General features: G+C 42.2%; 1 protein-coding gene across 1 annotated transcript in view; it reads left to right on the forward strand.

Moving 5' to 3' along the window:
- The window catches only part of strbp (spermatid perinuclear RNA binding protein), a 70462-nt gene extending 55733 nt beyond the window's left edge, over nt 1–14729 (forward strand). The window contains exons 9-19 of the mRNA XM_084572017.1: nt 672–783; nt 1475–1572; nt 2919–3024; nt 3924–4007; nt 4566–4774; nt 5709–5861; nt 6165–6299; nt 6855–6995; nt 7441–7570; nt 8196–8252; nt 14556–14729. Coding sequence (XP_084428143.1) covers nt 672–783; nt 1475–1572; nt 2919–3024; nt 3924–4007; nt 4566–4774; nt 5709–5861; nt 6165–6299; nt 6855–6995; nt 7441–7570; nt 8196–8252; nt 14556–14650 — 1320 coding nt within the window. The 3' untranslated portion in view covers nt 14651–14729. The remainder of the gene's footprint in view (nt 1–671; nt 784–1474; nt 1573–2918; nt 3025–3923; nt 4008–4565; nt 4775–5708; nt 5862–6164; nt 6300–6854; nt 6996–7440; nt 7571–8195; nt 8253–14555) is intronic.
- The last annotated feature ends 665 nt before the right edge of the window (nt 14730–15394 follow it).

Consider the following 15394-nt stretch of genomic DNA (forward strand, 5'->3'; position numbering starts at 1 on the left):
TACTGGAGGCAATAATTGGCTTTTTTCCATCAGTCTGTGAGCAACCGTGATCTGATTGTATGCTTCACACGGCATGAGTCTCTGAACAGCAGAGAGCAGTGAAAGCAGCTTGTTAACTCGCTGAGGTGTGCAGCTTGTCGCCTGCAGCTCTTTACCTAACAGCTCACCGTGGCTGCTCTTTCTTGCTCCGTTTACTCCCTGAAATATTTCAAAGTGATCTGCTGTTAAAAAAATGACCTTGTTGTGGTGAGCAGTAGCAGCGCAGTGCTAAGCTCACTGATAAAGACGTTAAAGATCTGCTGCGACTAAATTAAATGTGAAACTGCAAGAGTGGGACGTGTTCGGTTTGCATTACAAGAATTCTCTGAACGCATCGGCTCTTGTCTGATGACGATTCAGCATTCTGCATTTTTATCCAGATCTCTGTTTACAACAATTACATCAGGACCATCTTAATACAGCTATTTTTATCCTGCAAATGCTGACACAGAGTCCCAACTCATAATAATGCAAATATATACGTATTGCAATAATTGAATTCGTAAGTCATAGGCTCAGTCACCATTATGTTACATTAGCATTCATTTCACTTACGTAAGCCTGTGTAAAAAAGGGTAAACACTCAGTTTCTCTTTTGTTGCATGCTCATCTGTGTTTACTATGTCTCATAGCCGTTAGAGCTCATCTGTGAGAAGGCCATCGCCACCTGCAACAGACCTCTCGGGGCAGGAGAAGCGCTGCGTCGAGTCATGGAGTGTCTGGCCTCAGGCATACTGCTACCAGGTATGTTGGCATGATTTCTGTATGAACATTACCTATGGCTGAGTCGACAATTACCGCGTGTGTTTACATGCGAATTCTTGGCATTGCCGGTGAGCAGAGCTATGGAACATGCTCAGCTTGCTTACATGAGCAGATTCATCGCAGCCCTGCTTTGCACATTTTTGAGCCGCTTCTGTAAGAGAGGTCGCGACATTATCGGTGACCCAGCAGGGCACAGCTGTCTGAGGCTCGCCGTCATTAAGAGAGCATCTTAATGAGGGGCAGCTGAATGCTGTGGATCCTTCGGGAAAATGTCTTAGCATAAAGCTGATTTTCATTTTACAAATATTGCTTGTGTCGTAAAGCCAGTGATGTCCTTCCAGACTCAAGCATAAGTACTGAGAGTAGATTTTTTAAAAGCAGATTAGAGTTTAACAAAATGCAAATAAAAGCAGCTCATGTTTAATTCACAGGTAAAAATGTATGCTGCATCGACGAGGGAATATTTATTCACCTACAGTATTCAAATTGAATACAAATGAGGTGCAATTACAGGTTGAAGATTAGATTTATCTCCGTAAGGATTCCCACTGTCACTGCTGTCATGACAGTGAAACCCAATTAAGTGCTGCTGCAGTGTCAGGACATAAGGTGACAACAGGTGATTTATTTTTATGTGTGTGCCTGTTTCATCTTCTGTTGCTTCGCCCAGGTGGTCCAGGTTTACATGACCCATGTGAGAAAGAGCCAACGAACACGTTAGCCAACATGACCGACCAGCAAGCTGAGGCCATTACCTACAGCGCACAGGTACACACGCACACACACGGTGCAGCTTGAAGACAGTGTCGTTATCAGCCCTACTTACCCTGATCTGTCAGTGTGGAGGAATCAGTAAGCAACAGACCTATTACCAGACAGGAAGACCTCATCACCACCCCAAGCATCTGCATGCACACACACACACACAAGTGTCTTCAGAAAGAGCCGTGTGGTGCCGCATTTAAATGATTGGTGTGGGAAAGTATTGCCGTTGCGAGCCATAAATCCATCCCTGACACCCTGAGGACAGTATTTGCGTGCATACGCTGTCACGTCCTTCTTCACACACACACACTCGACTGAGCAGGGCAGCCTCAGAGCCGCATGGCTTAGTGAATCCTGCCGTCCATTTCCTTTGAAGGCAGCCTGAACGAGGCTGGAATGTCAATGGGGATAATTGTATTGGAGCAGATACAAGAGCAGATAGGAGAGAGGGAGCTGTTCTGTCAATGAGCTACACCGGGCGTCATGAATATCTGAGACACTCTACCTCCCTAATGGATTTATATTAGCAGAGCCACTGTGGGCCATTTGGTTATCTGTTTGCCTATGCAGATTGAGACTGATAAGTCAAAGTAAAGATAAATCTTTATATCTGCTGGTGGCGTTCAAGCTATATTGGGAATTAAACGCAGAAGTCATTTTTTGAGTAGTTTTATTGCTTTGTGTATTTATGTACCTGCACAGTAGATGCACAAGTTGGCCATGTGCTTCTGCGTCTGGATAGGGCTTTCTCACATTCGTGAAGTCGAATGTCACTCATGGATGTTTTAGTTTAAGGCCACATCTCTGTCCTGCTCGAGTGCTGCAGCTTCACCTCTAATTTAATAAGAACTCCATCTGTCCATAATCCAATACCACTTATCCTTTAGAGGGTCGCAGGTGGCCAACACTGGCCAAGAGGCATAAAACTCTACAGCAGAATTTAAGAACCAAATGTACATTATTGATCAGCCATATGTGATCTGTCTCAGATATATCTAGTAAACTGCACAGCACTGATTTGAAGTAAGTCATCACAGTTTAAATAACAAATGAAACACCTTAATTTCACACTGTGTGTTTATTACGAGATGTGAGTGATGATAATAAAAGGTTTAGGGATAATATTGTAAAGGATCATTACACCAATTTTACACATAAAATCCAGTGTACTTGTCATAAGAAGTACTCACCTGTTGTAAAACTATATTTATATTTAAGTAAGTGGAATACTAAACTTCTTAAATACTTAAAATGGCATAACTGTACTGGTAATCAACAGGACATGTTTTAATATCAAATCTGTCTTTGATTTATATGCTCAGCCTTCTTTATCTGTCTGCATTCAACAGCACGCTCTCAGGCTCATGGCGTTCGGACAGATCTACAAGGTGTTGGAGATGGAGCCTCTCCCCTCAAACAAAGCGTCACAGAAATATCCATGGTCTGATAAAGACGGTGTGTACCCATCTACCTGCATGACTGCTCGCCTCTGATCCCTTGTCTCGGCCGATGTTTGTCTTTCTTCCACACGTCTTTCATTTCAGTCTGCGTCTCTGTGTATCTGATTATCTCTTTTCAGGCTTTTGGTGAACAGGAATTCATTTTTCACTGTGTTAATCTGTCTGACGTCATGTCTGTCGGCATCTCTGCCCCTTTTTCTCACATCGACACCACAACATGCCTGGGTTCAGTTACACTTTCTGGGTCAGACAAGAGCTTGTCAAATCGTTTCACACTTGACATGACCTTTCTCTCTGTATTAGGTGTTTTTTTTTTCAGCACACTACCACTGGCAGCTTCGTCAATAAGGCTGGCAGAAAAGAACTTTTAAAAACGAGACAAGTTTATCGTATTTTTCCTCTCAACATTGATAACGCTGTCTTTAATGTCACACAGAGGACAAGATACCCACGGTGAAATCGCTTTAAGTGCGTTCTTTGTGTAGGAATGTTTCCGCTTTTGCTTACATAAGAGAAAAGACTCAAGGAAATCTCATAAGATCTTGAGCTGGCACATTTCCAGAGTGACTTACATCGAAAAATCGACTGGGGCCTTTTGGTAGATCATGATGGCAACATGGAAAATTGCCAGAGCGTTTACAGATCAAGGTGCATGTAGGAAAGGAGCTTATGTATTCCTTTGAAGATTGACTGTCCGCCTGTCAGTTCTGTTTATTTTAACTCGGGGCTTATCCACCTTATGCTGGTTCTCATGTATCGTTTGTTTTCTGCAACATTTCCTCCCTGTGTTTCTGTCATACACAAGTGCCTTTGTGTACATTCACATAAACATCTCCTGCAGCTATTGATCGATCAGTAAGTCTCTCTCTCTCTCTCTCTCTCTCTCCCTTTCAGGCTTAGGTCTGAAGAGGCCGTATGAGGATGGAGGGATGGATGACAAGGACCTCATCAAGAAAATGAAGAGGAATCTGAGAAAAGGTACGTTTCTTTTTCCACTTTTTATCGTCCCTGGCCCCAGTTATGTTTAATGCTATTCAGAGTGTGTGGGCATACAAATAGGCAATCTTTTTCCTGTGTTTTTCTTTGTCTTCCTTTATCCCTTCACCACTTAGAGGCAGATCAGGGGTATTGATTTCTAACATTTTAGTAGGCCACCCAGCCATCCCTAGCTCTTTCTTCATACATGGGGAAGATGCACCACTAATGGAGGCAGAGAGGCATTTCTAGATACAGGCAAACGCAAAGAAAGTGATTTAAGTAGAAACGACATCAAAGGGCAGCTTTATTAATCATGGTAAATGGTAAATGGTCTCGCTTTTATATAGTGCTTTTCTACCTATTGGTGCTCAAAGCGCTTTACAGTCACAGACACGTCTACCCATTCGCTCACACAACCACACACTCAATCATGAAAATGACTGTCTGAAAATCACTAGAAAATATGTTTTATTCTCTACGTTATGTCTGGAAATAGTTACACTCTGTGAACCATGATTAAATCTAACCTAATCTGCTCTCCTTTTTGTCATCTCCCAGTCCTGGATAGTAAAGCCATAGACTCCAATCAGCCAATGAACGCCCTGATGCGGTTGAACCAGATCCGACCGGGGCTGCAGTATCGCCTGCTGTCCCAGTCGGGGCCGGTTCACGCTCCGGTTTTCACCATGTCTGTGGACCTGGATGGAACCATTTATGAAGCATCTGGATCCTCCAAGAAGACCGCCAAGCTCCACGTTGCTGTCAAGGTAACTGGACTATCTAACATTTCTTTTTGGTCCTCTTTCATTTATTTCTAACGTAATTTGGACATATTCGTAACAGAACAATTAAAAAAGACCTTCTAGAAATAAAAAAAAAAAAAAAAAAGATTTCAAACCTAACCTGATTTCATCTGTGCGTGCTCGTTGGTGTGTGTTTGTGTGTTGTGTGTCTGTGTGAGAGGAAAGATGGAGGTGGGCAAATCCGTGTAATCCCAAAGTGGTTGTGAACAAAGAGGCTCTCCAGAGCACAGAGCTGGGATAATCCACTATCCGCTCCATTCCCATAAAAGGCTCTTTCTCCCTATCTCTCCCTCTTTTCTATTCTCCTTCTCTTCACTTTCTTTCTTTCACCTTTTGATCTGTCTTTCGCTCCCTCAGCTTCCCTCTGTCGCCTGTTCTCTCTCACACACACTCTCCTCGCTGTAGCGGCTGTTTCAGCAGCTGCGCCACAATCACCTATTTGGGTCAAAGACTTGCCGTTGTCCCTTTGTCCTCTTCCTGGATATTGTTCTAAACCACTTTGCTGCCCCGTTTGCTGTCAAGGAGTTTCAGTAGCGTTATGCGACTCCGTACAGCTTTTCTATTGTCTTACTTTTACTGAAACATTGTGTGAATTAAATCAGACTTTGCCGCATGCAGTCCGCTGCAGTGTTGCTGCTTCTTAAAGCGATTTCAAGTCATTACCGTGCTACTTGACGCTTATTACCTGGCTAGCTTTCTGCCTCTCCAAGCAAAGCCGACATTAATGTATTGGTTTTTATGAAATTATTTTCATATCACAAAATGTATCCGATGTTATCTCATTAACTAGCAAGACTGTCGTGTTACTGCATAGTAAACAACAAAATTATATTATTATATGCAAAAATGTCTGCTTAACTATAACACATCCTCATTTTTCATCGTCTTCCCTCTCAAGGTTCTCCAGGCGATGGGCTACCCGACAGGTTTCGACTCAGACCTGGATCCCATGAGTTCAGACGAGAAGTCGGACGGCGAGGGGAAGAGCGAAACGTCCTCGCACACAAGCAATAACCCGACACACTCCTCAGACAGTTCCAACACGCTGGAGGTGGGGACTCAGAAAAGTGTCACCAAACTAATGCATACATTCAGTTCTAATGCTTTTAAGTTTGAAAAGCTTTGATAGCACATTAAGCTTCTGAAGTCAGTGTGGTTTAAGAACACGAAGTGCGAGCAAGCTCAGTTAAATCTTGATAGATGTATGCAGTCATGCTCTGGTAATCCTATTTCTGGCCTAAGGGCAATTTTTGCATATCATGCTCCCAGGTTTACTGTCCACATTCATTGTTTTCTAATAAACCAATGAATGTGGTTTTAAATGAAATAACTTTGACAACTTTTCACACACCAGGTGCGAACTCAGGGTCCCATACTGACAGCGAGCGGAAAGAATCCTGTCATGGAGCTAAATGAGAAGAGACGAGGCCTCAAATACGAGCTCATCTCTGAAAGTGGAGGCAGCCACGACAAACGCTTTGTTATGGAGGTGAGAGTTGCATGTCCACAAGCAAACAAACGCACACGTCCATGATCATGGAGTGATAACATATGAACAAAATAATGTAGAAAAGTGTTTTAGTTTTACATGTACATTTGGCCATACACTTTAACCAGGGGGAGACACATGTGGTGTCTAAAATGTACACTTAGAAACAGGCTGATCACCTGGTAGAGTCAATCAGTCAGCCTGGTTCCTGAGGCAGGCCTGCTCTCTGCGGGGTGTGCTGTTTCCCGACATGCCTGGTTGCTCCATCGCTCTGCTGATTGATTAGAAGGCCTGCTTGACAGCAGGGCATCACTAAACAAGCTGTCCTGTTCAGCAAGACTTGCTGCCTGAGTCACTGAGGACTGATAAACACATGAATTTTTGGCAACATTATTTTGGCTTTGACAGAATTGCAACTTTAAAAAATAACCAGTTATACAATAAAAACAGAGTATGTTATGGAGGCCCAAAATGAAGAGCCTTACTTTTGTCTAACACTCATCATAAAACACATTGGAATCCACATTTAACATTTTGTTTGTGTTTGCATGTCAGGTGGAGGTTGATGGACAGAAGTTTCGTGGGGCAGGCCCCAACAAAAAGGTAGCAAAGGCCAGCGCTGCTCTAGCAGCTCTGGAAAAACTCTTCTCTGGTCCCAACGCAGCTGCAAACAAGAAAAAGAAGATATTGCCTCAGGTAGGGAGACACTCACTTTATAGTGCACACCAAACAAACAGGGCCAAGACATCAACAAACCATCAAATCACTCTATTGTATTCCATTTTAGAGCCAGATAATGATTGCTGTTTAACCCATTTTCTGACCACTTCTCTAAAGCAGTCGGACAATTTGTCCGCTCTGTTCCACCATCAGTAATCAATAACACTGTGTACAACAAGTTTTAACAAGTTTAGCAGATCAATACTATGCAGTTACCGTCTCCACGCTACCTCTTCTTTTGTCAATAAGGCTGTATGCTAACAGATTTGTGTAAAATGAGGACATAATGTGTTAGAACATTGTCTTGGTGTGTTTGATTTCATGTTTCCTGTGCGCCATATTCATCCACACACATCTGTCTATCTGTGTGTCATGATGCTTGAAAGTTTCAGTTGTGTAATACTGTCATGTCTGTGTTCAGACTAAAGGAGCCCTGGCCGCAGCAGCAGCAGCCTCAGCAGTAGCAGCTCAGGTAGCCAGAGGAAGAGGAAGAGCAGCCCTCGCCAGGGGAGCTTTCGTCAGTGCAGCAGCGCCGGGATATGTCACACCAGGTAGTGAGAGGATAGTTGCCATATTGTAAATATAACATCTGCAGTACATATACATCTTAAATTACAACATATATAGATTCCTCTGTGGGTGTGTAGGAGGACATTTTGGTCTTTGAACAGAATTTTTTATGAATTTTAATATTTGTCATGATGGTATTGTGCAAAAGTGACCTATTCTTTTATTGTTGGCTTTAGCGGTCTGACATTTTCTTATGCTTTAGGCTCCTTTCATTTTGCTTTGCTAAATAAACATCCCCGATGTCCCTCCAGTTGTACTGGAAATACCACATGCTTTCTCACACCCCCTACAGTAACCTTCAGGATAGTGGTGACATTAACGCTGTTAACGTGACTGCTTAGCAACACATTGATAAACCGTGTTAACAGGAAATAACACAACATTGACAGGTACTTTTTCCTTTGTCCTGAAACTCTTTGTGGTTCAGCTACGTGTTTATTTCGGTTATGTAAGAACACACCGCCCAGTCTGGTCTCTTATTCTGAACCCACAGCTGTCCGCTAGAATTCAGGAAGGCCAAAACAATCATCTAAAGTTACTGAAGATGTTGAAAAGTACAAGTACGAGTACAGAATTAAACTGACCTTCTAACCTCTTCCCCCACAGGCTTCGGGACGCCGTACGGCTACAGCCCCGCTGCTGCAGCAGCTGCTCCCGCATATGGTACGTGCTTTTTCTCTGTCCATTCCTCATCAATTCATCCCATTTGTGTCCTTCCTCCCTTGCTAACCATTAGTGTGTAGGTTTAAGTTACACCTCCACGCCTTCTTTTCTCCCGTTTACTGCTTCAATTTTTCCGCCTTTCTCAAAGTGACTTGATCCTATTATAATCCAATGATGGTTTTAGGGATGACACACAATGCCTGTTATATACAAAGCTTAAACTCTCGGCTCTGTGTTGGCGCGCTTCAGTCAGAGCTGTCTGTGCTTTGATAATTGTCCACTAATTGTCTGCTTACCCTTCATTTTTTTAATCTGCTTGTTGCCTTTCACACCCTCATCTCTTACGGTTGGACCACTGTTCTGTCAGTAAGACGCTGTTGTCGGTCTAAAGCTCTGATCAGTCCTTCGCCTTCGCATATCTTGAATGAAGCTAAAAGAGGAGAACACTTCACAATAGAACAGCCGCCTCAGATTCGATATACAATTGTTCCTGGACTTATAATAACCTAGTCACAGTGACTGTACTGCAACACACTCAGTTCTGTTCAGATTAGAAGAACGCATTGTAAGGTCCTCGTATTTACCCTTTGTTTTTAGGGCAGGGCTGCAGGCCAGCTTTCCTACTGAAGTACTTCTCATGACTTGTTATTCCTGCTGAGGGGTTTTCATGTCTTCACTGCTGCACACAGAAATATAAATACATTTATAGGAGAAAACCTATGCTAATCTTTGACCTTTAACAGCAGGCTTTGGACCAAAACCCACTCCATACGTCTCACTGTCACACACAGCAATATGTACCTCAACAGACTCAGCCTTGTTTAGTTTGTGTACCCGTGTAGCATTAGGAGGCCTCTCTGTCAGTCCTGCTGCTTGGAGTTTGAATGGGTCTTATGTGTTGGGAGGAACTGGTCTGAGGCCCCTGGCCGACATTTAGCAACCCCCTGAGAAGCCAGCTGCCCTGAATATGAAGTGCACCTCAGTTTATGTGTTTATAAATGCTGGAACTCAGAATTAGTATGGAGTGTTTCATATCCATGGCATCCACACAGATATTTATTTTTTTACATGTCATTGTGACAGCTATGTTTACTGGAATAGTTCGGTGAAATACTCACCCACAAATTTCATCTTAAGCCATTCAATAGATTGTGTCATAACAGATCACTGAAAATCAGTATTAAATATATACGTGATTAAATGTTCTGTATCTTCTGTGGGCATGGTAACACCTAAATCAATGCTCCTCTGCCCTGTTACTCATCAGTGCATGTCACGTACCCTTGCTTGTATAACCAGCCCTGTGCTTTAACCTGAGCTGTGACCTCCCACAAGTAGGTAGGAAGTTCACCTCATGATATTTGAAAAAAGCTAGACATTGCAGCTAGTGTTATCCTCAGGCTGAGTTTCTGGAGCTAAATGTTTCTTCATCGCAATTTAGGTTTAATACAGGTTAAGACCTTGATTATTGTAAGGTCATTGTCCCTGTCATTAAATTCATGCATGGTAAAACACAAAGGAACCAAATGCATGTTCTCATGGTGGAAGTGAGTTGTTATAATGTAGAGCTGCAGGTGAGGATGCAATTGGAAATATAATAATTTTTCTACACGGGCTGTAAATTGCAAATGTTAAATCCACTTTCCGATTAACCAAAAAGTCTGTACACAAATCTAAAAAAGTATGTGGGTCAGCCACAGAGGGGTTTTAGTTTCGGTGAGAGAGGATAACAAATGCACATGAAAACTGGTGGAACTAGTCCTTCATACTTTTGATACATGCTTCCTGTTTCCTGCTTTTTCGCTGTGCTGTGCTTTGCTGCTTTGGGATTTCTTTGAGGCAAATACTAAGTATGCTGTAGAACTCACGAACACAAGAGTATTATGTCACAGGACACACAACGTTGCATCACAAAATGTGGCACATTAAGACATAGACCCCAAATATCTATCACAGGGATTAGAACATTATAGGATTTGTAGTATTATATATAATATTATTAACAATGCTGAGATCTGGGAATGTGGGCCCACACTTGAAAGAACAAATCCCTAGATAAGCCACACTGATTTGAAAGAGAAAACAAGACTTTGACCTGCGGTACGAGTAGTAGATTTGTGCATACAAGTATAATGTGGAGTTATTACAAATTTTAAAGGGCCAGTGTGTAGGATTGAGTGGCATCTAGTGGTGAGATTGTGGACTGCAACCAATTTACACTTCGCCTCTCCTGAGAAAAAATGGCACCTAAAACCCTCTCTGTAGTCAGTGTTAAGTTTGTCAGTTCTGGGCTCCTGTAGAAACATAGCTGCTGCCTGTTTATATGAAGGTCTCATTCTGAAGTCTCCAACACACCAAAGAACTACAGTAGCAAAGGCTGACTGTGGCGTAGCCTCATGTCACCTGTGTCTGGACCAAAAAGTTCCACTTGAACACACTGCAAAGACTGCGGCCAGCTGGCACATACGTTGTACGCCCTTGTGAAAGAAATGTGGCAGTAGTCTGTACTCGACATTCAAAAACGGGAAATGGGAAGAGCTATAATTAATCCCACCGATTCAACATGCTGAATCAAATGAAAAACCGCGGGAAGTGTTCGACTATCGCCAATGGTAGGCCACACAGCGCAAATATTAAGGTAACAGACGCTCAACAACAGCCCAACACCGGCAAACAGCTGGCTGTCGCGGCCTTAAGCCAACAGACGTACAATGATTTGTAGTTCCAGGTGATTATACACCTAGGAAAACATAATTATAAATATTACATTCATTTTCTGCCAGTCCCACATACTGGACCTTTAAGTTTTGCTCACTGTCAAATCCAAAATAGTTGTCCTCAATCTGGAGTCACTGTTGGCTGGTTGACAAACTGTCTGTGATTTGTACTGATGGTAACGATGCTCCAGATCTCAGCAATTAGCCCAGGTCAATAAAACTATGTTTTCACTCGAATGAATAGAAATTATTACTAATCTTTAATTCTATCCATTTGCATTCCTCGCTTCAACTCCCCTCTCTCTCTCTCTCTTTTTCTTGGCCGCTCTAACCACTAATGAAGGCTGTCAACTCGTGTACACACATTCCTGCTTGTTCTCACACACTTGCACTCCCCCCTCTGGGAGCCCTGCTTTTGAAGTGTGAGGGGTGTTTGTTTGTTGGACACTAACAGCCCAGTGTGTAGCGTAGTGAGCACAGAAACTCTTGGTTATTTGTTGCCCAGGACTCATGCAGAGCTATGCTCTTCTCATGTCTCCCCTCTAGGTTTGCCCAAGAGAATGCTTCTGTTGCCTGTCATGAAAGTGCCCGCCTACCCCGTCCCCCACTACTTCTTTTAGCACAGGAGACATACATACCAAATGCACCTAGCCTTTTTTCTAGAAGGGAAACTTTTTTCTACACTATCAGTGATGGGGATTCAGGACTTGAGCTGAAGATTTTAAAAGCGTATGTTTCTTTGTTGTTGTTTTTATTTCATTTTTTTTTTTTTTTTTTTGATTTCTTAATGTTTCTGCAGGTTTAAGTTCTTAAAAGATAAGAAGAAAACTTGAAGGATTTGTACTGTGAATTGTTACCTCATTCTTTGAGTCTAAATTATATACAGTTTACCAGCCTTTTTTTGTTATTTTGTTCATTCTTTGCTGAGAAGAGGATATCCTTTGCAATATGATACACAAAACACGCATACTCTGTGTAAAAAGAAAATATTGTGAGCTGTGTATAGGAAGAAATCGATAATGCTGAAAAATGAATAAAGTTTATCTCTAATAAAAAGCTGAACGTGCCTGTTGTATATCTGATGTAAAGGCTTTCAGCTAATAATGAGAAACTTGATGTGGCAGCACCTTTTTGCTCTGGACCGAATTGATACGTTACGGAGCAGTTATGACACCTAACCTGTGGAAAGATTCGCCCAAAGATCAAACCTGTGCACACCGCTGTCACCGGAGAATATCCGAACATCACGTTTTAATATTCCGCCCTCATACATTCACAGTCAGAATTTCAGTCTTTCCACGTACCGCAGCACCTCTCGATAACATCCTTTTGACCTTCAGCTTATAGACATTCAGAGGAAATGGCAAGAAGACAAAGGATGAATTTAAAAAGCTCTTGTTAGATCCTGTGTCTTGCATTCAGCTGCACGATCTCATTACTGTATGTGGATTAATGTTTGGCAGGTTTCTCGCTGATGTCAGAGGAACTGTCTACAGTACATGGGGAGTTTTTATTTGTTGTCATATGAGCTAGAAAATCACACCCCCGGTCTTTTTTGCACTCTGTACGTGAATTCATTTGCATAAAAATAATAAAGAAAGAAAAAAAAATTTTCCTCATGTTTAAACCTCCATGTTTTTCATCTTTCACATCTGAGTGGTTAAATCGCGTTGGTCGCAAACATGGAGAATCAACACCGTGTTTTGTTATCTTTTCATTATCTCAGAATCATTGCTCTATTTGTTGTGTTTGCTCATGTACCAGCACCAGCTGAATCAACCAAAACCTGCGCTCAAAACTATCGTCCATGACGAGATCCCAGTGATGACGAGCCTAATTTTAAGATTAAAACCAAATCCTGGAGAATTAAATCAAACTTTACCAAAGAGTAAAGCAGAAACTGAAGCTTACTCCATCAGTGGCAGTCAACACACAGTTACTCTGGCCCTTCACCACGTCTTGCTCATCCAACCAGCGAGTGAAAACCCTCTTGACGACGTCTCCATGGTTACGGCTATGAGGCGCAGCCATTGGATGAGGGGACCCAGTGTCTTGTCCAATGGTTGGTTTATCTCCACTGAGTTGTTTTAAAGTTTGTCTTCACCTGAACTTCAATCTCAGTACGATTGAAGATTATTTCCATGTGTTGCGTTGTGTGCTTTTTAGTTTTGCTATTCTTTTGATTTACGTTGTATTGATTTGAATGCACCTGAAGCCACACAGAGAGCATTAGCTTTACAAAGATGGCTTAGCTGTGTCTCATCTCACTTTCAGTCATTACAGATTTGTGTCTAGAAATTCTGCAAATATCTGATATTTGTAATTAGAATTTTCTTTCAGCTTCAGCTTTATGTCCAAAATATTAAATTAATAGGCTAACATCTGGAGAGACATGCTTATTGGCTTCCTAGCACTTTAAGCTAATTAGCTTAGCTTAGCTGAGCATAAAGACTGTAAACCTAGGGAAACGGCTAGTCTGGCTAAGTCAGGCAACTCACAAGATACAAACTCTAAAAGAATATCTGAATTGAAATCTAATGTAAGTGACTTGATATTATAGTAGAGACCAAAATATCCCGACTTTTAGTCCATAGCCCGAATATTTTTCCAACCCTATGTGTCCAATTTGCAAAGCAGTCTTTCTGTAATGAATTATTATGGTTTATTTTCTCCTGAAATAAAATGCCCTTATAACACCATAGTTTTTTTTAATCTGTAAAAATTTAGTATTACACGTGAAGCCGTGAGCATGCTGTGAGCGTACCAGACTTTAGGAATTCAATAGTCTTTGCTTCACTCCCAAAAAGAACTGGATACATAGTCATTCACAAAACTGCAGTGGGTTCACATTCAGACTAAGGGCTCAGATTAAAGGACCGCTGTGTGGAATGTAGTGACACCTACAGGTGAAGTTGCAGAGTGCAACTATCGGAGTTGCCCTCCCTTTCCAAGGTTGTCCAAGAAGCTGCGACGGCTGACAGGTGCCATAGGGCCACCAAATTCAACCCTGCCAGGACTCTCTCCCTCTGTAGATATGAGGGGTCCATCCTAAGCTAACCAAAACACAACAATTCGTAGTTACATTTGACTTACACATTAAAAAAACTATAATGACTATTCTATTTCTGCTAATTGGACCAGCAGCCCTATAAATGTGGAGAATAACTTGTAAACCAGTGTGATTAGCTGGATTTTCTCATCTCCGGGCCGAGCCAGGCTAGCTGTTTCTTCTGTTTCCAGTCCTTAGGCTGAACCAGCAGCTTCATATTCAGCGAACACAAATTAGAGCGCCATTGATCTTCCCCTCTCATCTTCCTGCGAGAAAAAGCAATTAAGCGTATTTCTGGAAAATGTTCAGCTGTTGTTTCAATTTAATCTGCAGCCCACTGGAACGTGGACAATTTAATGTGGAGCAGATGTTGGTATCAACCACAAGATAATGTTTTTACTGGAACACGCCGAGTGCCACCTAAAAGAGTCTGGATTGTTCAAGTGGATGAGACATGTTTGCAGGAATTTAGATGTAGTCGTGTACTAATTACTCCATCTCTCTCCTTCCCTCTCTCTCTGCTCTTCATCACTGCAGGTGGACTTTTCATCGACAATCCTTTCTACCAGCCGCGCACCATCGCTCCTTTTATCATTCATCTGGGCCCGCAGGATCTCTTCTCTGACTTCTAGAGGCGGCAGGTTGTCGGATACACTCCTCACACTTAACCTGTCACCTGGCACACACAGGACACCTGGCTGCACACATGCCCACCCGTCCGTCTGTCTTGTCTGTCCGCCTGCCCACCTTGTCTGCGAGCGGGCTGCCTTTCTATCCCGGCTGACAGCAGTCTGACTCAGTGGGCTGGAGAAACTTTCTGCGTGACAACAAAGGCAGAAAATTACCCGACCTACTGACCGAGAGGCACAGTGCTCCTCTCTCTTTCTCTCTCTCTCCCTCTGTCTCTGTCTCCTCCCAGATTAGAGGAGAGTACCTTTACACAAAGCAATACACGGATTTTACGAGAAGAGCTCAGCTGTGACTGCGCGTGGCCCGGGCTGAACTTTGGTCTTTCTTATAGCAATACACCCGAACTCCTCTCTTTGAGCTTACTTACTTGAGAAGATGTGAATGTCCGACGGAGTTTTACCCAACACAGCATCGCAATAGCTCATTTTGATTGTATATCCATTGTATGTGTGTGTACGTGTGGCTATAACATGACTATATACACATATATGTACGGTGTATTTCTATAACGACGTGTTGACAATAATATTAATATATGACGATGTACTTATGTAAATACTCTATAAAATATAACTATTGTTGTTATAAATTATTTTAGAATTATAAAGTGAAATGTAACTGTTATATCACAGTATAGCTTTCTTCCAATTTTATATACACTGAGCAATCGAAGCTAGTTCTAGGAG

This window comes from Chelon labrosus, assembly GCF_963514085.1.
Source record: "Chelon labrosus genome assembly, chromosome: 22".
In the NCBI taxonomy this organism is placed as follows: domain Eukaryota; kingdom Metazoa; phylum Chordata; class Actinopteri; order Mugiliformes; family Mugilidae; genus Chelon; species Chelon labrosus.